We start from the raw sequence: 25,927 nt of genomic DNA on the forward strand, positions 1-25,927 counted from the left end.
GGGATTCAACTAGCCTGCAAAAACATTACAAACAGAGCAGAAAACTAAAGGACACTGTAATGTACATGAAATTTGATTTATTTTGAATATTTACAAACAAAAAGCATTTTATTTGCATTCGAAATAGCCCATTCTCCACTGTGTTGTGGCCCTCCTGTCAGAGCTGGACTCCTCTCTCTTTGAAGAGTTCCTCTAGCTTCTTCTCCAGAGCCAAGTTGGTTCCTTTCAGGCAATTCACCACCTCAAAGGCCCACAGGAAATACTCCTGCACTCGCTCAGCTGTCCAACCTGCCAAGCACATTCAGAAACATAACTGAACAACGTTTGTTATGTTGTCTTTTGCACTTCTGCCAAATAAATAAAGTGTTCCAAAGCATTTCATCCTCTTCATTTTTAATTTTTATTTATTTATTTATTTATTTATTTATTTTACACAGCATCCCATTTATTGTAGGAAACAGCACTGTGTCCAGAGACGTACTGACCAACAGGAGTGCAGCGGTTCAGATCCCTCAGGTTGTACAGTTTATCAGCCAGTTTAACCAGCTTGGCCTGTTGGCTGCAGTGAGGTGCGTGTTCCACCTGTAGACGCTTCCTCTCCTGCTTGGGCAGGCTCTTGTCATCCGTCACCTCCTGAACAATGCGAGCCACAGTTACACCAAATTTAGCTTCCAGCTCTGCGGGGGTGGTGTCGGTGTCTTCGACTGTGTCATGAAGCAGGGCGGCCTGCAGGGCAGGAGGAAGCACACAGGATTACTGATGCGAGAATGCATGCACGTGACTGTGACTAACAGGTAACAACTGATAACTCACCTGCAAAACCTCGATATCTGTGACGCCCCCTTCGTGGCTGAGGATTCTCGCTACTCCTTAAAAGCACACACAGAGAGCTGTGAGTAAACAAGACCGTAAACAAGAACTTTCACTGTTTCCAGACTGCTAAGAGAAGTCACTTATAGAACAAGAAAACTCATTTATAATCAGACATTTCCTCTCTGAAGAGCTCCTCCAGCACTTTAAGTTTTTACATTCAGTAAAAGGACTAGATGTTACAGTCCCTGATAATGCATTGCTTTAAATGGAGAGAATCTTGAGGGATGGCTGTTATGAGGAAAGCCCAGAAACTTTGCCAGCAGCACACATCGTTATGCCTCAACTTTAGGTCTTTTACCGACGCTAATCTGCCATTTTTAATTCCTTGGTTAGGTTTAGGGATTAGAGATCTGATCTAAATTTTCATATTAAAATTTGGGACACATCGTCAGTATTTGACCTTGGATTCATCGGGTGTTTTGGCCATTATCACTAGACACCCTCATCCAAGGAGGCCCTGCCAGGGTTGATTCAGCCCTGGAGTGCGTCACTGGTTTATGTTAAATTGTTATTTCTCTTCTTCTTTCTTCTGTTTAGGTTTCTATGGTTTATTTTTCTATCTAATCATTGCAACTAAAAACTAATACTTACCTCTTTAGCATTTATGGAGCCTCACTTCTTCAAAGGGATAGAAAAGGTGATAGAGAGAAGTAAGACAAAAGGGACAAGATAGGAGTAAGCAGAGAGGAGAGCCGGAAGGGGGGGCGCCTGATCTGGCTTCCCACACCTCCCCGCCGGATCGGGCTGTACACTCTACCTCCCCACTATAATATAGCTCATAGGTCTCATTTGTAAGTAGGAAAATAAAACTCAAACAGAACAAGCAGACAAACCATCAGAAACTTCCTTTACACACAGGGACACAAGGAGGGAGCTTAATCACTGGCTGCCCATCTATGGTGCTCCTTGCTAACACCACGATAAACAAATCCACTGAACCGTCGTTTCAAAAGATATTTTGAAACAATCACTAGCTCCTCTTTTGCATAATAAAGCAGAATGTCTGAAGAAATGTAAAAATACGAATTTGGGGGGAAAAGGTAAAAAAATAAAATAAAAGCAAAGACAATATAATAAAAATAGATACATGGAAATTAGATTTGAGGGAAAATAATTTATGTTTTTCAGTATTATTTGTGGTGCGTTCCTTATCCTTTCAAAGTTTGTCCCTTTAAGTTCCCCACAGCTCTAGAGGTCTGGAGCCCTGACAGGAAAAGCACTGCCATGTGCTATCATTAGCTCAGCAAAGAAAAACGGAGCAGTGAGTAGTGGAGGAGATATTAGGTTCGTTGTAATCTGCGGCATTACCACTAGATGCCGCTAAATCCCCCGCACACAAAAAGCCATTAGTTTTGTACCCCTGAACAAAAAAACAGATCAATCGACCTCCACCTCCCTGTGAGACTATACACTATACAAATTTAAAGTCGAAAAATAGCGTATCGCTATTGCACGGCAGGGTACTATCACTAGAATCAAATAAAATAAAGGTAAATAAAGGTTTTGCAGAAACATCGTTTCTGCAAAAATATTTGTTGCCATAAAATGGTAAACATATAATGTTACTACAGTGATATAGCTGTAGTAGGCGAGTAAACTCTGATAACTTGACTGGTTAGTTCTAATAGTACCGCTCCTTTCGGCGACTCCCTTGTTGACAAGGTGTCGCCGCAGCAGATACTGTTATATAATGTCCATTATGAACATAATTAAGTTTGATAACTGGGTTTTAATTCAATCTCCTCCTTCCACGGCTTCTGGTATCGTATCAGTTAAACATCAGAAACTTTTTTTTTCTTTTTCTTTTAAAGATAAGAGTGAGAAACTTCACGGGTTTACGTACAGGCCGTGAATGCATCATACTACCGTAAAAACACACCTACCTATCGGGTGATTTATATACGGCGTTCCCTCTGGATCTTTACGTCGCTGGTTGCGGTGTTTCTCTGCGGCAAATTGAACAGTTTCTAACAACAAAGCTGCGTCTGAGTTCATGGTGTAAAAATCACGTCCTGTCAGGTCAGTGACAAAAAAACCGCGTTATTAGGTTATTTAATTTTCAACGTCTTTCGAGCAAGTGTAGCGGTCCGTTGGTATTATGATCCGGGGGGAAACAACTGGTCGTGGGATCATTCCACTTATTTAGCTACGGAAGCAGGTAGCTGCTAACTTAAGATAAAGCGTTATGTTTCAAAAGACATAAACGGTCAAATTTCTGGCATTAATTTTATATTTCGAGGGAGAATTTTACAAAGTACTGTCAGCGTATTCGATTATATCAGCATTTATATGATGAATGTGTTTTTAGCTTTGAAGCTAAGCCAGCAGGGAGGATAATCACAGCACAGATCTCTGTCTTATATGTTTCTGCTGGTTTTTGTATCTCCATTATTAAACATTATATTTGTATATGAGTTATTTATTTATTTTCTTTGTTTATGCCAGTCGTGGATGCCTGAGTGTTGTCCGGTCTCCGTCGTGTGTCCAGCATGGCTCACAGTGCCAGGAGAGACTCCCCGGAGCTCCCCGACTTCTCCATCCTCAAGAGGCTGGCCAGAGATCAGCTCATCTACCTGCTGGAACAGGTAGGAGCACGTCACAGCTCCTGCCGAAGACATACACATCAGTAATATGACTGGCATGTATAGCATGGATATGGCACTGTTCTTCTTTTTTTGTTTTTTATTATTATACTTTATCATTTGACTGCACACCCATTCACGAGCAACACGTCTGTTGGTATCGCTCACAGCAGAGGACCTCACTGGTCACCACAGACTCATCAAACATCCTGAGCAGCGTCCGGTAGATGTTGAAGGACCTCAGTGATGTCAGAAAATAGAGACTGCTTTGGCCTTCTATGTTTTTAATGAAGTCTACTGTATTTCTTGTTTGTTTTATAGAATTATAAATTGTGTTTATGGAGATAACAACAAGCAGTTTCACTGGCAGTGGCTTTTAAAAGTGCCCACCAGCTAATGGAGTGAATACTGCTGCAGAATCATGTCTATTTCTAAGGTTGCAGCCATTCACTTGAGATTTTATGTTGAGAAATATTCCTATGTGCTGAACTATACTGTCTTAACATGAAAATTGTCCTCACCAAACTACAGTTTACTTTTGCCTTAGGACTCAGTTTTACAGTTTAATTTCATTTAATTAGGCAAAAATGAACATTGTCAGAATCAGTGGAGAAAGTGTAGAAGCTGTGTGCAGACTAAGCCATGCACGCATTAGTTTGTGATGTACTTCCAACTCGGTGAAGACAAACCAAGTGATGCTTTTTGTGTTGTGAAGAGCAGATTGTCCTACAAGCCGTTCTCTTGTGTCACAGCTGCCCGGGAAGAAGGACCTGTTCATTGAGGCAGACTTGATGAGCCCGCTGGATCGTATTGCAAATGTATCAACACTCAAGGTGAACTGCATCAGCTGCTGCTCTCCTGCCTGTTCTGATCTCTTCAGGATTACTGCACTTTCAGCAGGTCTTTAAAAGCTTTTTGTCGTCCCCCCCCCCATTTTCTTTCAGCAACATGAAGTGGACAAACTCTACAAAGTGGAACACAAACCTGTTATCAGCACCTCAGATCAGTGAGCCTGCACCTTCATACCTTACAGAATTGTACCCACACACCTGACGCGCCCACCTGACAATGTGGCGTTGCTCTTTTTCCAGGCTCTGTTTCCTGATCCGTCCAAGAATACAAACTGTGAAATGGATATGTGGTAAACGGAGATTCTTTTTATTTATCTCTTGTCTTGATTTTATTATAAAGTCTTCCGGTGAAAATGGATGACACTGAAGCAAAGTGACATCTGCATTTTTGTTGCAGATGTGGTGAACACAGACAAGGTACCTGGAAAATCCCGAAGATACAAGATCATCTTTACCCCTCAGAAGGTATTTCTCTTTCTTGTCTTGTGTCCGTGCTGTACTTGTAATGCTTCGAGTGCTTGATACTGACCTGCTGACCCTTCTTTGTGTTACCAGTTCTATGCGTGTGAGGCCGTGCTGGAGGAGCAGGGGATCTTTGGCGGTAGGCATCTTTCTCTTTTTGCAGGAATGATGAGTGTGAGTGAGGAGAAGTGTAAAAGCTGTTTTTGCCTTTCCTGTAGATGTGTCCATAGACGAGTGGCCTTTCTACCTGCTTCCTCTTGATGATGACATCATCAGTATGGAGCTGCCAGAATTCTTTCAAGACAACTTCCTGGTTAGTAGAGGCCAATTCCTTGTATTGATCATTTGATCACTGATCATTTAAATCCTTTTCTAGTCAGTGTTTTAGTCATCATTTGTTAATGTGAAGAGGTTCTGCAGCAGTACACAGACTAATGAGTGAACACGAGCAGCTAATGAGCTAGCTGTTTCCCCTAAATGATGAAAAGCAAAGAAAACTAGAAAAATTTGCATTTCCTGCGAAAATGCTGTGTGGATGCCTTAAGGGCTGAAGATATCTGCTGAAAAAAGCTGAAAAAGTTGAAAAAAAAAAAAGCAAAAAATGTTGCTCTGAGCAGGATTCGAACCTGGCCCTTCTGGTACTCAAGGCAGGTTCTCATCTCACTTCGCCAATGTCTTTCTGACAAAGAATAGGTGGAGAGACTGACAATTGTGCTGAAATGAGCAGAAGAGGCTGAGAATTGTGCTGACAAGAGGTGAATCAGCAGAATTCTGCTGAAAAGAGGTTTTTGCTGAAAGCAGCTGAAAAAGCTGGTATTTGTGCTGAAAACTGGTGAAAAAACTGAAAAATGTGCTGAAAAGGGGTGAAAAAGCTTAAATTTGTGTTGAAAAGAGTTAAAAAAGTTTAAGTGTTAACTGAAAGAAATGTTGCCATAAGCGGGATTTGAACCCGGGCCTCCCAGTCCGAGAACGGATGCTCATCTCACTGAGCTAAAACACAGCTCAACCCGGCAAGGAAAATCAGTGATGCCACTGATAATATGCAAAAAAGGGCAAAGAATATTGAAAAGAAAAATCAATATCTCAAAAAGTATAGAAGTTATGAGCACCAAAAGTCATAGCCAGAAAGAGCAGAATTTTTTAAGATTTGAACGGTGAAAATAGCACAAAAACTGTGGGAGCAGTTGAGTGCCAAAAAGTGTACGGAAGCAACTAGAATAAAGTATAAAGATTAAAGAGAAACAGGAACTCAATAGTGTGGATGCCTATTAAGGCATCCACACAATAAAAGAAATATTGGCCTCACATGCTCGTTGGATGCATGCATGACTTGTTGCTCTGCATCAGTGTTTGATTCAGTCTTAGACTTTTGAATAAAACGTTATAGACTCAGTCTAAAATCTGAAGTTTGTTGTGTTTTTACTGTTACACGTGGTTTACAGACACCTTGACATCCAAACATGTTTTTGTGAGAAACACAGAGCTGCTCGTACCGTTGTCCAGATGTGACTACATTCATCACAGTTTTTGTCCTCGAGCTTTAGTTTTGAGTTTTCGTCGTTTCTTTCTTTAATTTCCTAATTTCTGAAGCCGACTGCACAAAGGAAGTCTGGGCATTGTAGTGTTACTAATGTGTTAATAATCATAGTGAAACAAATCATCACATTTGAACTGTTCATTGCTGAATTTATAAGCCCGTAGTTGAATCAGAAGTGTAACTACAAAATCTCTGATGCATCGTGTATTTTTCCAGGCTGGAGACCAGCGCTGGGTGAGGACCGCCGGCAGTGCTCTCCACCTCCTGTACTCCCTGTACGGCCCATTCTCAAAGGTCTACGGGATTGGGCGCTGCTCAAAGGTGCTGTAAGATTAGAGACCAGAAGCTAGTCTGATACAAACTAGTTTAACTTTTTCACGTCCAGTTTGTCCGTCACCTGCTTTGGTCTGTTGCTGATGGTAATTCTGTGTGATCCCAGATGGCGTACGAGTCGTGGAGGGAACAGGTCGAAGAGGGAGAACAAAAAGCTCGTCAGGCTGAAATTGGGAATGTTTTCCTTATTGACAGAGGTGAGGAGGCGCAGTGATCTCAGAGGACGATGGGCCGTGCCGTTCCCATTCTAATGTCGTCGTTATCATTGCAGATGTGGACTTTGTTACTCCTCTGTGCTCACAAGTTGTCTACGAAGGACTTGTTGATGACATCTTTAGAATCAAATGTGGTAGGTGTCAGTAAATCGAATCCACTCACACGTTCACTTTATGCCTGGGAGAAACACGTCACCTCTGACCTCTTGAGCAGAGCGTTTCGCCCTCACATTCTTAGCTCTTTTGAAGCCACGCCGCTAGTTGTGGTGTTTCTTTTAAAAAATATCCATATGTTGTCTGACCATTCCAACTGTTGTGCAGGATGTGTGGAGTTTGGACCTGATGTTACCGCCTCTGACAAAAGTGTGAAAGTGATGCTGAACTCTCACGATAAGGTAAGGCTCGTCTTAGTCTGCGGTCGGCTGCACTTTGCTAATTGTCGTGATTCTAATAGAAAAGTGTGTCTAATGTTTCGTAGGTGTTCAGTGAAATCAGAAATGAGCATTTCTCCAACGTCTTTGGTTTTCTCAGTCAGAAAGCCAGGAATCTGCAGACTGCATATGACGTGAGTGAATGTTGACACTGCTTAGCAATCATTGCACCCGTGGCTCGATTTGGAGAGTCTTTGTACGGCACAACCTTGAAAAATGGCATTTATATTTGCATTGGTGCGTTACGTGTTTATTACCTCGTGGTCGTGTTTTATGTGCGATGCCAGCCAATAGAAACGAATAAAATGCTCCTGCGTCTGCGCTCTCTGTTTAGGTCAGCAAACATTTTTGTCCCTCTAGTTTTTCCTCTTTCTCTGTACGTTCCAGTAGTTTCAGTGATCTCGCTCCAGGAATTTGCTGGGGTGACGTTTGTGAGTCTTTATCTTAACACTTTGATGCTATAATTGTTATTGTCTCAAAAACTACAACAAAAAAGTATCTGGAAATTGTCCGGATGATCTGATGGTGCTGAACCCCTCGCAGTAGTGTTGGGCTGCGTTGATGCGATGTGTAGTTACATTTAGTTACATAGTTACATAGTGTCAGGTTACCCTGCAGTGTTTCAGTGGGGTAATTATGACGTAGCTGAAGCATTAGTGACCAGTAAGGATAACAGCTAACACCTTTTTCTGGTTTTCTTTAATAACTCTACAGAAACGTCGGGGCATGGACATAAAGCAGATGAAGACGTTTGTGTCAGAGGAGCTGAAAGGGTTGAAGCAGGAACATCGACTGCTGAGCCTGCGTGAGTGTTACAGTATCCTACCGCTGACTCCGAGCCATATCTGCACGGCTGCGTTGCTGAAGAGCATTTTCTCTTCCAGACATTGGTGCCAGCGAGTCGATAATGAAGAAGAAAACAAAGCAGGACTTTCAGGAGCTGCTGAAGACAGAACACTGTAAGAATCCTCCGCTCTGCTCTTTGTTCCAATCACGTTTCATTTAACCTCCTAAGACCCGAAGTCTTCCACAGCAGAATTTTTAATTTCTCTTTGATATTTGGGCATATGAATGTAAAAACAAAGAATTACCAGATATTTTCTTTACCTGATTTTTGTTTCTAAGAAAAATGAGAGCCACATATGAGGATATTCATTTCAATCGAACACTAGCAGTATAATGTCCTCATAAGTGGATATCACTTTTGTAGTGCAAAATTGACTATTTTGGTCTAAATAACCCAAAATGTGATGCCCACATATGTGGACGCCAGGTCCTAGGAGGTTAAGGGACTTTAACACCTTAAAGCACAAAACAAGCTCCATGTTTGTTGGTTTCATACGTGTGTGTGCAAGAACATGAAAGCTCTCCAAAGACTTTGCTGACCGATGAGTCTCATGTTTTCAGTACTTTAAATGAACTAGAGATGATCCCATTTGAGAAGGGTGTAACTTGGGTTATCTTTTTTTATTACTACAATTTACAGATGCCCCCTAAATGCATCACAAGCAGGCAGTCATAAACCCAGCAAAGGTCACTGAAGCAGCAACATTATCTCCCTGGGTTACGACGGGGACTGGTGACGATGTGATGCCTAAAACTGCTGCATTGTTTTCTGTGTGCCCTGTTTGCCAAGACCGGGAGAAGAACAGTAAGATCAGTGTTAAGAGTGGGATTATAAGCAGTGACAGCTTGGACTTGGACCATAGTTAAATTAGGTTTATGGTAGTTTTTAGCACTTAAACGTGAGGCTTGAGAATGCCATCCAACCATAAATCTATTTCCTTAAACACTTATCCAGTTTAGGGCCACAGGAGGGCGGAGCCTATCCTGTCACAGGGCAAGAGGAAGAGCACACTCCCTGGACAGATTCTTAGTCCAGTGCAGGGCCTACCACACAGACAGACAACCATTAATACTCACAGTCACACCTGTGGCCACGTCTCTGTGAGCTGCCAGAATAACCTAAGAGAACAAACTCCACATAGAAACTTTTACTGTGAGACAACAGTGCCTGGCTTGAAGTGCACTGATGTGGAATAAAGTCCTGCAGAGATGGGTAAACAAACACACCTGTGTTCCTGTGTGTGCTCCTGTCTCCATGCTGCACGTTAAGTGGTTCAGTTCATTTTGTGTGTGTCCGCTACTAAAAGTTGTCAAAGATAATAGTTTGTAGTGTTTTAACCCCAGGAGCAGCAAATCTTGTTTCCTTGTGCTTTCCCAGTGTTACTGGAAGGATTTGAAATCCGTGAATGCATTTCTTACATAGAGGAGCACATCAACAGACAGGTGAGTGTTCTTAAAAGAGTTCAGCAATAAACGCACTGCCAAAAAGTCTGAATGACTCTTTTCTCCTTTCTAGGTGTCCATGATAGAAAGTCTGCGGCTGCTTTGTCTGCTGTCTATCACAGAAAACGGTGAATCATCCTTCACTGATTCGTCACAGACTGTTGTCTTTCCTGTTTACAACTATTGTGATGCTGTTTTCCTGCAGGACTGCTGCCAAAAGACTACCGCTCATTGAAAGCACAGTATTTGCAGGTGAGGTACAACAAATCTCTGAGTATTTTTGTTGTGGGAGACAGAGATGGGCAGTACACGTTACAAGTAACGCGTTACTGTAATCCGATTACTTTTTTCAAGTAACGAGTAAAGTAAGGGATTTCTATTGCAAAAATGGTAATTAGATTACTGTTACTTTCCCGTAGGAACGCTGCGTTACTAAAACCGTGATATTTTTTTTTTTGCGAGAATGTCTCATGACAGTGACGTAAGCGAGTGCGACGTTCGTGGTAACAGCTGTGTGCAGATCAACAATGGATCATATATCGAGTGTGGGAGAGAGTATGAGCGTGCAGCGTTTAAAGCGTGGAAGTACTGACCTTACTTTGAGTTTGATTCCATAAAAAGTGACAAAAACATTAGTGTCCATCGTGCATGGGAAGAAAACTTCTTTTTACAGCGAAAAAACCCTAAACGTCCGAGCAAGCACCGAGTAGCTGCCACGTAGTGGGAAATTCACAGAGAAACTCGTGGATTCTTCCACTGACCGCTGCTGAAAATAGAGCAACAGGACCGCTGAGTCTTTTATTTTATTTATTTTCTGCTGTGTTTTACTTGCATCTATTTGAAGGAGTGAGTGTAAAAACAAAAAAAAATATTTTATTTTATGTGCAGGAATGTGCAGAAAATACATTTAAATGTTAAACAAATTTCTTCCAGTCAGAGAATGTTGCATATAATTAAATTTTTGCTTGATGCATAAAGTTTAAAGATTAAAACTAATAAAACAAGTTTTAAAAAGAGACTTTTTCATTTGATTACATTTTATATGATGGATTATGTAGAAAAAGTAGAATTGGGCTGAAAGATCTATCGATTTATAACCTATTCAGGTTGTAAATCGTGTTTTTAAAAAGTAACTAAGTAACTAATTTGAAAATAAGTAATCAGTAAAGTAACAGGATTACTTTTGGGGGAAGTAATCAGTAGTTAGTTACTGATCACTTTTTTCAAGTAACTTGACCAACACTGGTGGTAGAAGTACAAAAGCTTTTAGTGTCAGCATTTTTGTACCTTTGCTTGAAATGGTATTTTCTGCTGTTTATTTTTATTTCTTAATGCTATTTTCTGTTCATGTTTGCTGAAAAAAGATTCAAGTATACAAACAGCATGTAGGCTGATACTGGCCGTAAGGGATTTGTGCCAGAAAACACTCCTATCTGTCATTTTTGGAGCTCTTGGTGAATAAAAGTCCAATCTGTTTGTTGGAAGACCAGAACGCCGAGGAGAAACCCGTCTGAGATGGAGAAAATCAGGCTGACAGCAGAACTTCACACAAAGTAGCTGCACAGTTATAACACAGTTTCTACATTTGCCTGTTAAAGAGCAAACACACACACACACACACACACTTCTTTCTTTGCTTTGTGCGTGTTTTGTGCAGCTCAAATATGCCTGTAACCATCTCAGTCACCCTGTAATGTCTTCAAACAAAACAACCTTCACATTTCATCAAATGCAGCATTGTGTCAATGATTGTCTTGGAAAGAGCGGCTGCTTTCTCAAATGATGTTTGTATCTTTGTAACCTGAGATGACAATGAAATGTATTTTTTAAACAAAGACTCGGGACTTGTAGGCTCACAAATATCTGATTGTAAAAGAATCTGAGTTCAGCTTAAATCATCACTAAATTTTTCATTTATTCGTTGTGAGCTTTCACTTAATTTAACAGTCTGGCCCCGTGGGGAAAATAATGATACAGCCTATCCCTACACTGGAGCATGAAATGTAAATCAGTCTGTAACTGAACAAAGATCATTTCCTCCTCTTAGAGTAATGCTTTGGAGAACGTGCAGCGTCCAGCTGTTTGGGGACATCACAGGCTGTTGTCACAGATCTGATCAGGCAGCCTGTAGTGGCAGATTGCTCTTTGCTGCCAGCCTTGGCTTGTTAAGTGTGTGCTCATTTTGATAAAGAGCCATGGGTCCAATGCCTGACATTTTTCTCTGTCTGACCTCATCAGAGCTATGGAGTGGATCACCTGCTCACATTTTCCAACCTGAGGCAGCTTGGGCTGCTGGTCGAGCAGCAGCCGGGAGAGACGCTCACTGTAATGGAGAGCAAAGTGGGCAAACTGGTTAATGATAAAACTGCAGGTGACAGTGGCTTCTCAGCGCAGTTTTAGCCTTCTCCACTTACAGGAAACCCTGCATTGCTCTGTGCATCAAGACACACGTGCTGTTTGACTTTTCTTCTTCTTCTTTGTTTCCAGGAAAACTGACAGATGCCTTTTCCTCTCTGGCAAAGAAGAGCAATTTCAGAGCCTTGAGCAGAAAACTTAACTTGGTAAATTATTGTTTAGGTGAACATCTTTGGTTAGTTGTATTTGTGGACTCTACAAGAACAACTTTGTATGGTTCACGGTTCAAAATAAACCTTATCTATGGTGTACTGAGCCTTGGTGAAGCACTGTGTTCATCCTGCTTGGAAAAAAGGCTTTTAAAAAAATCTCCTCTCCTTGTAAAACATCCCTGTCTTTAATCTTTTTTTTGATTGGTTGGCCCAAACAGAGAAACGAGTTTTAAGTTGGGATGACCATATTAGCAGTGTCCTCTCAGTGACATCAGACAGAGCCACAAGTAAAAAAAAAAATCACTGTTTACTTCTTTCACATAGGCTGACCTCATGGTTTGACACTTTTAACGAGCATCTGCAATCATAACACTATGATATGACACAAAACAGTAACATATATTCTCTTTAATTAACTTTATTTAGTTTAAAAAAAAAATACAGCACATACTTTTCCTAAAGGCATTTTGTTTTTCATTTCTGATTGTGTCAAATGGTAACGTGCTCATCATATTTTGCATCAAGGTGCCAAAGACGGATGAAGAATATGACCTGCGTGTCCCTCGAGACATGGCTTATATCTTCAGTGGTGCCTACATCCCTCTGAGCTGCAAACTCATCGAACAAGTAAGTCAACCAGGACACATTCAGTCTGTGGATATGATGGGGGGGCAGCCATGGTACCTTTAAAATAAAATTCTATTCCCGGTATATAGGTGCTGGAGCGAGACGGTTGGACGGGGCTTGAAGAAGTCACCAGGCTGCTAAATGGTCATGAATTTGCAGTTACAGGTTAGTTCAATGGCAGGTATAATGGATCCGTTTGAGGCTAATGCTAAAACAGAAAAGGAGACTGTTGTAACAGATGTCTAACAGATTTGATCACTGTTCTCCTTCTCTGATCAGGGAGCAGCGGCGTGGATTCAAGGGGAAAGAACGACACTCAGCGTATCATACTGGTCATGTTTCTTGGTGGATGCACCTACTCTGAGATTTCGGCCCTTCGGTTCCTCGGTAGAGAGAAAGGTAAACATTGTGATGGTGTGTAGGGCCACTTAGGTAAAAATAAAAAATGTGAAAAACATCTTCTGAAATGGGAGATGTATTTCTTATTGTATTGTTGAAAAGCAGAAAATAACAACCGCTTCTATTTTTTTCTCTCAGGTTATAAATTCATTGTGGTTACAACTGCAATTACAAACAGTTCCAGACTCCTGGAGGCTTTGCTGGACAACCACGTATGAAGCCTGGCAGCACTTCATTATGGACAGAACTGCTGAGGAGCCGCTATGCATTCCTCCAACACTGGCATTAAAGATAAAGAAATGCTTCATTCTGGTCTGTTTCTGGTGACGCGAGAACTGTAAAGATGTGTAAAGTGAATAAACGTTTCTTAACATCTTCGTTGGTTTCTATGTAATCGCGTTTACCGGCTGCCCGGCTCTGCTGTGAGTTCATCAGTTTAAAATTAACTGCAGTTTCTTCTGTTCTACTACGTGACGTCAGCGCACCGTCCGTGCGATCGTTGCGTTTGTTTTCTTGACGACGTGCAGTTCATTGCATGCAATGGGTAGAAGAAACCCTGGCGGCCCGATGTGGTGTAACAAAACGAGCGCACTGGCAGCACGGGCCAATCGGAGAGCGGGACGCTGCGAGTCGCGTATTTTGAACTGTGTACAAACGGACTGGGCGCAGGAGAGAGGCGGCCGTCTGAGGCTTGACTTTTCCACAGGTGTTTTAAACGGTTTTTACCTGTAATTGTAACGGGCTCTGGAATTTAACGATGAGGAAAAGGTATGTTTAAGTCTCTTTGTTTCTCGCAGTGGAGTCAGTGTTTGTAAACTATATATTGGGCTCTTAGCAGCTTACTGTTAGCTAATGTCAAAGGCAGTTCGTAATTGATGTGTGCGTGTTCCACAAAAATCCTGTTATAATGTTACGAACGGCTGGATTATCGATAGCTTGTGAATCCTGTATTAATAAACGACGGAGTCTCCTGCGTTTGTTTTTAGCGAGGTACTCGCAGCGGAGGCTGTGTCGTGCCTGAATAAAGCGCTGTGCCACCTGAAGGACATTTGGGAGGAGATCGGCATCCCGGAGGACCAGAGACTACAGAGAACTAATGTAGTCAAAAGTCACATAAAGGTGAGACCATTTCACATGTAACAGTATGTGTAACCTCTGATCACTGCTGATGTGTCAGTGACTCAAATGCACCTGCTGGATTGTGACCGGGTTTAAGTTTTAGGCTAATGGTGTTTCACGGAGTCTGGGTCCTATCATGATGTAGGATGGTGCAGGGTGCTTTGGGTGAGTGTAAATCTGAATGACAGCAATAAAGAAGGATGGGATTGATGCTTGCATTCATTATGAGCGAAACGAGACTGGAGACATTCAAAGAATCCGGAAAATCTGCAACAGCAAAGGTAGTGGGAGAAGGTAAACTTCCCGGGGGAGGGGCTTTTTAAAGCCTTGTGTTTGGGCAAAGTCATCACACCTGTGAGCAGTTTGTCATCAGATTGTAGTTTTTCTGTTCGAATTATCTGTTGTTTACATGCTGCTCAGTTTGATCTTCGGTGGATAAAAACGGTCACACTTAATGAATCATCCATTTGCAGAACAGAAGAGTGCAACATGAGACCTCTTAAGAAACATGAGTGCATTCCTTTAAAAGAAATGTAAATTGTGTTTGGTTTTTTTTGGTTTTTTTTTAAACACTTCGTGAACTCTGTAGACCTTACGTGTGCATCACTGTGGCAAAAAGAAAAAGCTGTCTCTTACATCTTTGTTGGAACAGCTGTGCTCTTTGTCAATGACAAGTTCTCTGTGATGTTCACCCTTTGCTATCTCATGCTCTTTTTTTGACTTGCTGACATCAGGGGAGTTTGGACAACCCTAATTTAGACAACGCTTCAAAATATCTGCCTGAACAAGTACTCAGAAATATTTCAATATGACTGTAGAGTGGCAAGGCTTGTTACTAAGAGATCTTTGGCAGTGGAAAATATTTACAGCTCTGATGATATTAATACCTCAGCCGGTCACAGCAGATGGCTTTTACACTGCAGCTGCAGCCACTAGAGCGCAGGGCGCATCACCTCTGCCTGTTCGGTCAGCAACATCAGTTTGTTGCTGATCTGACTACAAAGTAAAGCGTCTCCTTCATTATGCTGTGGTAACATTTAATGTTTCACTGTTATAATGTGTGCAGCACTAACCTTAGAAATAAACAGCAGCACTGAGAGTTTATTTCACCGCTCTGTGTGCTGCATCGTCAGGTTGCTGCAGCATCCATTGCTTGATCTTTTGCAACACTTACATTTTACTGTTTATTTTTTCAGATTCTTTATAGAAGATCATTTTGTCATCATCTGATTGGAGTAGACATGCAGCTCATTTTGTGTGGGAGAGGAGTCATGTGACCCATGAAACACAACATTTTATGAGTTTGTTCAGAGTTGAAAGCTCCGCTTCAGAAAGAAAGCTGATAGCCACTGTAGTGATGCCTATTAGTCTAAAAACTACAATAGAGTTAAAGTTATCTGCAGATCAGATGCATCTGGAAGTAAATATATTTCTGTGCTATTGACATGAAGTTTTCACCAGAAGTCAGTAACAACCTGTCCAATCCACACATGCAAAGAATTCAAAGCCAAGGAAAGTCATGACACCAGCAGAAGTGCATCAGGACTGAAAGCAATTTTTGCCACTCAGTGCAAATTAATATCAGCTGATTCAGTCCCAACTAGAATTGGTGATTGTTCAAAATTTATTTTATCCCCCTTATTTCAGTAGAAACATCAGAACTAATATCTAAACAGATACCATAGTTTGGGTAAGTTGTTGCTATCCTAATGTGCATTTTAAAACGAAGAACTGTGCTAGCTCTTTGGTTTACCTTTACAAGGAGCAGTATGCTAACCACCAAAGTCTTTGTTGCCGATTATATCTGGATTTCATGAACTGAAATGGAAATTGAAATGACTGTTTCCTAAATAATTACAGGAAGCGTGATTATTTAGGTGCGTGATCAGCTGTTGAAGAGAATTTTGATATTTACACTAAACTCCTGTTTGATTTGCTGCATTTCTCCAACAGAATTTATTAGACATGATGATTCAAGAAGAGGAATCTCTGAAAAAGAGGCTCATCCTTAGCCTTCAGACATGCAAAACAGAAATGGAGAAACTCTGCTTGGAGCTTCAGCTGCCCGTGTTCGAGGTAACAGCGCGTTTCCATCTCAACGTGTTTAACTGGAAACTGAATCAAACATTTAATTACACGTCATCGAGCATCTTCCTTGGCAAATGACTGATTATATCATTGATATTCAACAAGCTTAACCTGCTTCCTCCTTTTGCTGTAAAACCATTTCTAACTTCATGCCTGTCAGTCACTGTAGTTACCAGCTGATGTCTTTAATGACAATTTAGTGACTTTAAAAAAAAAAACCAAAAAACTTTTTGCTGTTAAATTTGTTTGCATATTAAGGAAGAGGCTGGCATCAGCATGCTCCAGCAAGAGAAGAACATCCGCACACAGGTGGAGGCCCTGATAAAGGAGAAGGCTCGGCGGATGCAGCAGCTGAAGGCTCTGCTGGAGCAGGACCAGGACCTGTGCGACGTCCTGTGCTCCGTGCCGTACGGCATCGCTCCCGACTCCGTCCCCTCACTGGAAACACTGGACAACTTCCACCAGCACATCGCCAACCAGAACGAAGAGAGGGTAGGACCTCGTAGTTCAAACCACACCTCTAACAGAACATTAATGTGGCTGCATGAAGAGAAACTGTGGGATGAACACTGCTACAAGCAGGAGAGATGTCACTGGACAGGCTGAGATCAGTCTGGGTGCAGCACTGTTTGATGAGCAGGTTTTGTTTCTTCCTCTTTGTTACGTCACATTTTGACTGCTTCATGTTTCCAGGTGAAGCGACACGCTGAGTTCACGGAGCTCAAAAAGCAGATCATTTTATACATGGAGGAGCTGGACCGTGTCCCCGAAACCAGCTTTGAGAAGGACGTGGTCTGTGAGGATGAGGACTCTTTTTGCCTCTCTAGAGACAACATTACATCACTCAAACTGCTTCTTTGCCAGGTGAGCAGAATCTTTTTCTTTTTTGCATAAATCGTCATTTCAGCCCAACCTGTTGAGTTGCTAACTGATGCTGTGTTGATTTTGCAGCTTGAGGAACACAAGGCAGAGAACGAGGCCATGTGTGAGAGTCACAGAGAGAAGATCCAGCAGCTGTGGGACAGACTGCAGGTTCCACAGGAGGAAAGGGAGGCTTTCAGCCAATACATGGTCACGTCCAAGAAGAGGAATTTAGACGCGGTGAGAAGATGCAGATTATTTTTCCTGTTCTTTGTGGACAGCTGTGAGTTCCAGTTCTGTGGCTGCGGTTTTTCCGTGTTATTTGATCTTTATTTGTCCTCCTCAGTTACAAACAGAAGTCCAGCGTCTCGAGGAGCTCAAACTGCAGAACATCCGCAATGTCATAGATGCCATCCGCTCTGAGATCGCTGTCTTCTGGGAGAAGTGCTTCCTCAGCACAGACCAGCGGCAGGCTTTCACACCATATTTTAGTGGTGGGTTTTCTTGTTTGTCACACATTCTTTTCGCCTTTTGTTCAGTTTTTTAAACTGAAGCTGACTGATTGTTTTAGAGGACTTTACTGAAGATCTGTTAAGTCTGCATGATGCTGAGATCCAGCGCTTGAAGCAGCATTATGAGGATCACAAAGAGCTTTTTGAAGGGGTTCAGCAGTGGGAGCAAAGCTGGAGACTCTTCCTGGAGCTGGAGGTGAGTTTGACAGGAAGCTACGTCCATGTATAACACTGACACAAAATTAGGTTGTTTTATGTCTACTGAAACATTTGAATTATAGTTAGATCATGGACACGATGTGTAGACTCAGCTTTCATTCTAGAGTCTCTGACGTGTTTAGGAGCTGAAGCTCCTCCACGTGGGTTTTTTTTTTTGTTTTGTTTTGTTTTTTAAGGGACCATCGGCAGGTGTGTGCGATTCCTCCGTTATATCATATATCATCAGTTTAACAGATGGACCACAAGCCAGAACATACAGCCAAAGCAAGCCAGCAGTTTATTAATGCAAAGAAGAGGAATATTCTTTATTGGCCAAGTCAGTCAGCTGATCTTAACCCAACTGAGCGTTTTACTTGTTGAAGACTAAACTTCACAAACAAACAGGAAGTGAAACGCACTGCAGTAAAGGCCTGGCAGAGCTTTAAAAAGGAGGAAACCAGCATCTGGGGATGTTCAAGACTTCAGGCTGTCAAAGCCAGCAAACAGTTTACAAGCAACTATTAGTTTGTCCAATGACCTTTGAGCCCCTGAAATGAAGGGGTTGTGTTAAAATGCTTTATTTGGTCACATTTTTTTCCAGTCTTTTTGTTCAACCCACTGAATTTAAGCTGAAAGTCTGCACTTGATCTGCATCTGAGTCGTTTCATTTAAAATTCACTGTGGTGATGTACAGAACCAACATTAGAAACAAGTTGTCTCAAAATATTTATGGACCTCTCTATGTGCTGTGACTGGTCTTAAATCTCACTCAGATAATTGTTTTTAATTATAAATCTGTTATACAGATTATGAACATGTGTGGCAGGAAAAGTTCATACAAATAAAACATGAATATCCATGTTTCATCACTTTAAATGAACATTTCTGAATTCATTTGGAAACATTTGTCACTCCCTTAATGAACATGTTCTATTTGGTAATGCTGCTTCCAGGTCCATCTCCATTTCTTTCACTTTCTTTCTTTTCTTCAGAAAAAAGCAACAGATCCATCGAGGTTCACTAACAGAGGAGGAAATCTTCTCAAAGAGGAGAAACAGAGATCTGACCTGCTTAAAAGCCTGCCAAAGGTAAAGAGCAAAGCCACCTCTTTCCTGAGCTAATAATATCCTGTAGCATTAATCACGTGTGTGTGCGCGCGTCTTTCCTTTTTAAAGATTGAAAAGAGATTAAAAGCCCAGATCGACACGTGGGAACAGGAGCAGGGTCGAGACTTTCAAGTAAACGGCCAGAAGTTTCTGCAGTACGTGGAGGAGCAGTGGGAGCTGCACCGAATAGAGAAGGAGAAGGAGAAGCTGGAGAGGGTAAGAGTGTGTTTGTATTAAAAGCTTACCCATGGTGTTTGCTAAGGGTGCTGATGATTTGTCTTTCCACAATCTCTGCAGCACATTAAGAAAAGCAAACAAACGGAGGAGGACATGTTGTACGGAACCGCAGTACGAACACCAACCAAGCGCAGGTTCCTGGGCACCGCCACCCCAAATAAATCACGAAAGATGGTAAATGTCAGCTTGTAGTCGGGGTTTTGATTCTTGCTGTAATTAAGCCGCCGTCTCTGCAGCACTGACCCTGCTTCGTCTCTCTTATCAGGGTAATGCGACCTCCAGCATCTCTAGTGGCACCTCTAACAGCACAATGCGCTCTGTCTATGGTGGGACTGTCTGCCGCTCGCCGGCGCCGCGCCCTCCCCTCTCAGCAAACAAGGTTGGCTTGATTTTTGGGAAACTTGTTCACATCGAAAGCATGCTCACTGATATTTGAGCCTCGGATGTAAAATATGTTAGATGTTTTTCCTGGTTTGTCTTTGGAGTCAGTTAAACACAAAGTGGTCAAATTGATCCATCAGCTCGATATAGACACCAATTGCCTAACTTATTATAACCTGTCTATTTTACTGCTTCATGCTAAAATGTACCATAGTTGCATCGTGTTGTGCGACTGTTATATTTTACTTATCAGCAGAGTATGCCTATAAATGCTTCAGGACGTTTACACGTGTTGTCTTATTTTTCGTCTCAGTGGTGCAGAAACCTTTCATGATTTAAAAATATTCTGTTTGAATGAATTAAAGTACAAACAGTGTATTTATCAGTGCTTTGGGGAATTGAGTGAGTTGGTGTAAAGAAGCAACAACTCTGTATTTCTCTGATGTGACTCTGTCCTCCTCCATCAGACCCTGGCAGTGCGGACACCGGGGGGCTGTAAACCCCCCCACCCAAGACTGCAGGGATGCAACAAAGAGAATGAGGCCCAGCTGAAGGGCAGCAGCCCTCTGAGGGGTGCGTTGCTGACTCCTGCTAGTCCACAGCGTAACTTCAGCATAGCCTCTGTTGCCAGCACATATTCAGAGTTTGTGGTAATTTAACACTTTTGTCTCTGCATGTCTTTATTATTTTGGTCCCTCTGTTTCTGTGCAATAACATTTTAAAGCATAAAGTCAAGGATGAAGTACACGATAATGCTTATGCTGTACATTTGTATTTTAGAGGGACTTGGTCAGCACTGAATCTGTTCAATCAAGGTGTGTTTAAAGTCCTGAAACTTTGCATAATCCTAACTAATCGCCTTAATCTGCTCTAACTGCATGCTTTAAACCAAAGACAGAAATCACCTTAAAGATAAAATTAGCAATTAACTTTCTTAAACGTGATGGCACAGATTTATGGGTAGCATAGATTAACAGTGGGTTACTCAGACACTGTGTTAATTTACTAATCGTTGATATAGTGGATGTGAATCAAGGCTTCTGAGCCCTCTGTATCAGGTTTCTTTGCGCTGCATGTCATAGACGGGGAACCTCCTTAGTGTGGAGCTGTGGGGTCTACATTAGTGACTGTGAGCGCAGGAGCTCCCGTCCATCTCCTGTTCAACTTTTCTGCTTATCGGATCGGAAGAGATTTGGCTCGAAGGAGCTGAAACACACTGTCCAACTGAGGGGCTCCACGAAGAGCAGTGTGACGTGAATAAAGATTTATTTTAGACTGTAAATAATCCAAAGCTCTTTTGAGTTTACTTTATTTCATCAAGTCTTCACTGTGACAGCACAAGCAAACTAAACAAATCCACAATCATGACCCTGTCCACAGAGGAAGCACGTACATGTGAGAGCAGCTAGCTAAGCTCATACTAACAGCTAAACGAGGCTCTCTTTGGGCTTCTGTGATTGGCTTTTGCTGCCATCGTCACTGAAGGTTCTCCAAAATGTCACCATTAACCGTTGTTGGGTGTGCCGACATGTCAGCGACGGCTAATGCAAGTTCAGTGTTTAGACACCTTTATTCATCTGCACTGCTGTTGCTGCTAGCACTACTTAGATGAGCAGCACTTTAATATCTGTGTGATTGTCTGATTTACACTAACAGTGTGTGTCTTGTCTTTTCCAACGGCCCGCACACGTATGTGACGTCACGCTCACGCCTGCTCGTTTTTCCACAGCGAGACCTGTCCAAGGCCTCTGACGCCAAGATCCAGCACGGCATCCTGAACTCCACCACCACCAACCTTTGACCTCTCCGCTCTGATTGGTTAAAGTTGAGGTCTCGTTCAACAAGTGTCACTACCTTTCACAGCGATCTGCTTGTCCACGTAAATGAAGGCATTAATATATTATGTGTTAAATGTTTGAGAGCAAAGGCCTGAGGAAGCTTTTTGATGTTTGCCTGTCACTGAGAACAGTCAAACCAACACTACTTTGGCTGTATAATTTTACAGTTATTCTAATAGTATTGTCCATATCTTATACTGCACATTGTTGTTTTTTAGAGAAACAGTTGAATAAGAAGTTTAGCTTTATAAAGTTATGCAATCTGGGGCTGCAGGCCATATATGTATGATGACTGTATTGCACTTTGTTTAGAAAATATATTGCTGCGATTAGTGTAATTTCACACAGACTCACACTGTTCCCTCGGTCTTTTTTTTTTTTTCCCTAAATGTTTCTGTATATGTCTCTATGCTGTTTGTGTTTTTTAAGCTAATTCATAAAGATTTCAGGCTGTCAGGACTTTAAAGCCCCTTTTTGGACATGAAAAGGTTTCAGTGACACATTTTTCATGGCTTCATTCAGACAAACCCTCTATAGCAGTGGTGGGCAACTCCAGGCTTCGAGGGCCGGTGTCCCTGCAGGTTTTAGATGTGTCCTTGAACCAACACAGCTGATTTAAATGGCTAAATTAGCTCCTGCAGTTCTCCAGAGGCCTGGTAACAAGCTAATCATGTGATTCAGGTGTGTTGACCCAAGGTGAGATCTAAAACCTGCAAGACACCGGCCCTCAAGGCCTGGAATTGCCCACCCCTGCTCTATAGTAACAGAGCTGTGTTACACCATGTTTGCCTACATGCGTGACACCGTCACGTCTCTGGTGACGTGCAACTGAACTTTTGAATGTTTGGTTTTCTCCACTATTCTCATTAACAGAGCAAACTAAGGATTAGCACGTGTGCAGGTGTAAGTCTTTGTGCGCTTCAGTTTCAGGCTTGTGTCACGTTCAGATCTGCACATATGGGTCCATCCTGGTAAAGTTGCCGTGATGACTCCTGCTGCAAAATGCTGCCATCAGATTATGAGAAAAGGAATGAGTGTCTGAGAGGGGCTTTAGGTTACATGTTTGAAATCACAGAAACGTCATATCACGGCTGAATTTGGAAGCAAGAAAAATAAATGAATACATTTTTCACTCAAAGACTCTTGTATCTGAGTAGATGGAGGAAAAACAACAAGGGTGTAATGTGTGACAACAAAGAAACTGGTTGGAGAAAAAAAGGCCGCCCTCTAACATTTTGTGGAGCCCATTTGGAGATTATTTTTAAAAACATATCAAGACACACAAACCCCAAAGTTTTCAGAGGGTTCTCACAGGTTTAGCCAGTGTGTAGCACAAACATGTTTGACATCAGAGGCTCTGGTTGGGTCGTATGGAATGCCAGGACTGACATAATGAATTAATTAAACACGCCATTAAATACACTCAACAAAAATATAAACGCAACACCTTTGTTACTGCTCCCATTCCCCATGGGATGGACGTAGAGACCTAAAATTCATTCCAGATACACAATATAACCATCCCTCCCAAACAGTGGTCACAAATCAGTCCAAATGTGTGGTAGTGGGCACATCTGCTATATTGAGATAATCCATCCCACCTCACAGGTGTGCCACATCAGGATGCTGATCTGACATCATGAGTAGTGCACAGGTGTCCCTCAGACTGCCCACAACAAAAGGCCACCCTGGAATGTGCAGTTTTGTCTCACAGTCAAAATGCCACAGATGCCACAAGCAATGAGGGAGCGTGCAATTGGCATGCTGACAGCAGGAATGTCAACCAGATCTGTCGCCCGTGCATTGAATGTTCATTTCTCAACCATAAGCCGTCTCCACAGGCGTTTCAGAGAATATGGCAGCACATCCAACCGGCCTCACAACCGCAGACCTCGTGTAACCACACCAGCCCAGGACCTCCACATCCAGCAGGTTCACCTCCAAGATCGTCTGAGACCAGCCACCCAGACAGCTGCTGGAACAATTGGTTTGCACAACCAAACAATTTCTGCACAAACTGTCAGAAACCGTCTCAGGGACGCTCAACTGCATGCCCGTCGTCCTCATCGGGGTCTTGACCTGACTCCAGCTCGTCGCCGTAACAGACTTGTGTGGGCAAATGCTCACATTCGATGGCGTCTGGCACGTTGGAGAGGTGTGCGCTTCACGGATGAATCATGGTTCACATTGTTCAGGGCAGATGGCAGCTGAGAATGTCCCAGTTCTTGCATGGCCAGCATACTCACCGGACATGTCACCCATTGAGCATGTTCGGGATGTGCTTGACCGGCGTATACGACAGCGTGTACCAGTTCCCACGAATATCCAACAACCTCGCACAGCCATTGAAGTGGAGTGGACCAACATTCCACAGGCCACAATTGACAATCTGATAGACTCCATGCGACGATGTGTTGCACTGCATGAGGCAAATGGTGGTCACACCAGATACTGACCGGTTCTGGGTCCCCAGACCCCCAATAGCGCAAAAAACTGCACATTCCAGGGTGGCCTTTTGTTGTGGGCAGTCTGAGGTACACCTGTGCACTACTCATGATGTCAGATCAGCATCCTGATGTGGCACACCTGTGAGGTGGGATGGATTATCTCAATATGCAGATGTGCCCACTACCACACATTTGGACTGATTTGTGACCACTGTTTGGGAGGGATGGTTATATTGTGTATCTGGAATGAATTTTAGGTCTCTACGTCCATCCCATGGGGAATGGGAGCAGTAACAAAGGTGTTGCGTTTATATTTTTGTTGAGTGTAATTAATTAAATGTGGCAATAAATAAACATTGTAAATAATGAATTAATTATTGGCACATTTAATTAATTATTTAATAATGTATTTAATTTATTTTGGCACTATTGTCCCCTTCATGTCTCGCGTTGAAATCATCTTATCTGTCAGCCTCACCCATCAAACTGGGGGGGAACGCAGCTTCTATAACATTTGATTGGTTGCCGTGCAAAGTAAGTCAAGACAGGTCGATCTTAGATAATCGATTGCTTGTGTGAACTTGGGGCAGCCAGGTATCGAATGCATTTCAAATCACAGGCAGCAATGTTGGTGGTGTAAAGTTTTGAAATACCCCGTTTTTCTGTCACCAGCTACACTTTTAATAGTGTTTTAGCCGCGAATGTAGCGCCGTAATCTTCACACATCTGGTCAGGTTGTCGACATAGAACATGTTTGCAAAAGTGCTCAGCTAACAGTCAGCTGACAGAGTGCACCGAGCTCACAGCCCCGGTGTTCCAGCTTCACTGTTTGTTTTGGGGGAAAGGGGGGTTAACCGGTTTGTTTACATATTCCACTCTCCGTGTTCCACATGTTGCATTCGCAGATTCTCATTTTCACCGAACGATCGTCTCTTTCCGCCTGGTCTTGTGTCTCTGTGCTTCTGTAACATAAAGAACGAGCTGACATTTTTCTCACGAAACCAGCGATCAGCTCAACAGACCCTCAGTTTACCTGCATGCATCCTCCTCCTCACCTGTCAGCTGTTTAACACCTGCTGCTAATTCAAGAAACACGCCTACGTTACCTGGTGATAGTCACAGTTTAACTGGGCAGCCGGTGCTCGATATAAAGCAATGTCAGCGCATTTTTCTGCACAAGATAAGTAAATATAGTGTTTTCCCCGAGCGCAGAGCTGCTGGAGCTTGTTTCCTTACAGAGCACTTTATAGGCGAACCAGCTTCATCAGCGGCTGATGTCCAATCACCGGCACACAGCTTTGAAACCTCAGCTGAGTTTTAGCTCTCAGTGGTTAAACGCTGGACTTAATTCACTCAGGTTCTGTCTGTCGGGTCACGTTTACTTCGCTGTTTTATTTACAACCGAAAGCAGGGGCGATTCTAGGATCAGAGCTTTGGGGGTGCTGAGCACCCAGAGAGCTGCCCAGCCAGGCAAGATAAACTTCAAGATGAGACTTCTTCCCCATCTCTGTCAGTCCCTGCATCCTTAAATGTCTCCAGTTGTTCTGAGTTCTCTCTGACTGTCTCCTTGGTGCATTTAAACCCCTGTTCCTCCCTGTCCTCGTTGTCTGTTGTCTTCGTCTCCATTATCAGTCATCATAATTTTACATAATTTTTTGGACAGAGATTCACTTTTAAAGTGTATGTATAATATAATACAGATACATAAAAATACACTCCAAAAATAGAGTCCTTGAAATGTACAAATGTACAAAATATTGATAAAAAAAATTATAAAAATGGGGGCAACTTTGCCTATGGTACAATGTATGAAAAGATCTTTACTGCAGATGCTACTATGACTCTGAAGATTTTTTATTTTATTTTAAACCATGTCACCTCACCTTGAGGTTTGCAAATCTGCCACTTTTGGTGGTCAACTCTCTCAAGCAGGTTAACAGTTTCTGTTTTGCCTGTCACTCTTCCCTGTCTGTT

At 42.4% G+C, this 25,927-nt stretch overlaps 3 protein-coding genes across 6 annotated transcripts; 2 read left to right on the forward strand and 1 right to left on the reverse strand.

The window, feature by feature from the left end:
• Window positions 1–62: 62 nt before the first annotated feature.
• Window positions 63–2,980, reverse strand: hddc3 (HD domain containing 3). Its single transcript, XM_005937922.1, has 4 exons — window positions 2,757–2,980; window positions 814–869; window positions 486–726; window positions 63–288 (listed from the first exon to the last, which is right to left on the reverse strand). The coding sequence occupies exons 1-4, from the start codon at window positions 2,866–2,868 to the stop codon at window positions 158–160; spliced, it is 540 nt and encodes a 179-aa protein (XP_005937984.1). The 5' UTR covers window positions 2,869–2,980; the 3' UTR covers window positions 63–157.
• On the forward strand, window positions 2,778–13,541 carry vps33b (VPS33B late endosome and lysosome associated). 2 transcript variants are annotated; one of them, XM_005937923.3, is made up of 24 exons: window positions 2,778–2,892; window positions 3,319–3,458; window positions 4,208–4,288; window positions 4,400–4,461; window positions 4,547–4,596; window positions 4,704–4,771; window positions 4,862–4,907; window positions 4,987–5,081; window positions 6,522–6,626; window positions 6,745–6,835; window positions 6,910–6,987; window positions 7,175–7,248; window positions 7,332–7,418; window positions 7,999–8,089; window positions 8,169–8,243; window positions 9,509–9,573; window positions 9,647–9,701; window positions 9,779–9,825; window positions 11,812–11,944; window positions 12,061–12,134; window positions 12,666–12,767; window positions 12,857–12,932; window positions 13,047–13,166; window positions 13,305–13,541. In XM_005937923.3, the coding sequence occupies exons 2-24, from the start codon at window positions 3,363–3,365 to the stop codon at window positions 13,382–13,384; spliced, it is 1,851 nt and encodes a 616-aa protein (XP_005937985.1). In that variant the 5' UTR covers window positions 2,778–2,892; window positions 3,319–3,362; the 3' UTR covers window positions 13,385–13,541. The 2 variants fall into 2 exon arrangements, with proteins under 2 accessions (XP_005937985.1, XP_005937986.1); XM_005937924.1 differs by lacking the exon at window positions 2,778–2,892 and adding an exon at window positions 2,948–3,031.
• Window positions 13,542–13,649: 108 nt separating this feature from the next.
• prc1b (protein regulator of cytokinesis 1b) lies at window positions 13,650–21,888 on the forward strand. Of its 3 annotated transcripts, XM_014338637.2 has the most exons (15): window positions 13,650–13,934; window positions 14,153–14,285; window positions 16,239–16,361; window positions 16,632–16,865; window positions 17,067–17,237; window positions 17,325–17,474; window positions 17,581–17,728; window positions 17,806–17,942; window positions 18,937–19,032; window positions 19,120–19,266; window positions 19,348–19,461; window positions 19,553–19,666; window positions 20,136–20,318; window positions 20,449–20,483; window positions 21,398–21,888. In XM_014338637.2, exons 1-15 carry the CDS (start codon window positions 13,924–13,926, stop codon window positions 21,444–21,446), a joined length of 1,845 nt encoding a protein of 614 aa, XP_014194123.1. In that variant the 5' UTR covers window positions 13,650–13,923; the 3' UTR covers window positions 21,447–21,888. The 3 variants fall into 3 exon arrangements, with proteins under 3 accessions (XP_014194123.1, XP_005937988.1, XP_005937989.1); XM_005937926.2 differs by lacking the exon at window positions 20,449–20,483; XM_005937927.2 differs by lacking the exon at window positions 20,449–20,483 and having other exon boundaries at window positions 20,136–20,241.
• The last annotated feature ends 4,039 nt before the right edge of the window (window positions 21,889–25,927 follow it).

This window comes from Haplochromis burtoni, unplaced genomic scaffold (genome assembly GCF_018398535.1).
Source record: "Haplochromis burtoni strain Fernald_Lab_line unplaced genomic scaffold, NCSU_Asbu1 Contig_231, whole genome shotgun sequence".
Lineage (NCBI taxonomy): Eukaryota > Metazoa > Chordata > Actinopteri > Cichliformes > Cichlidae > Haplochromis > Haplochromis burtoni.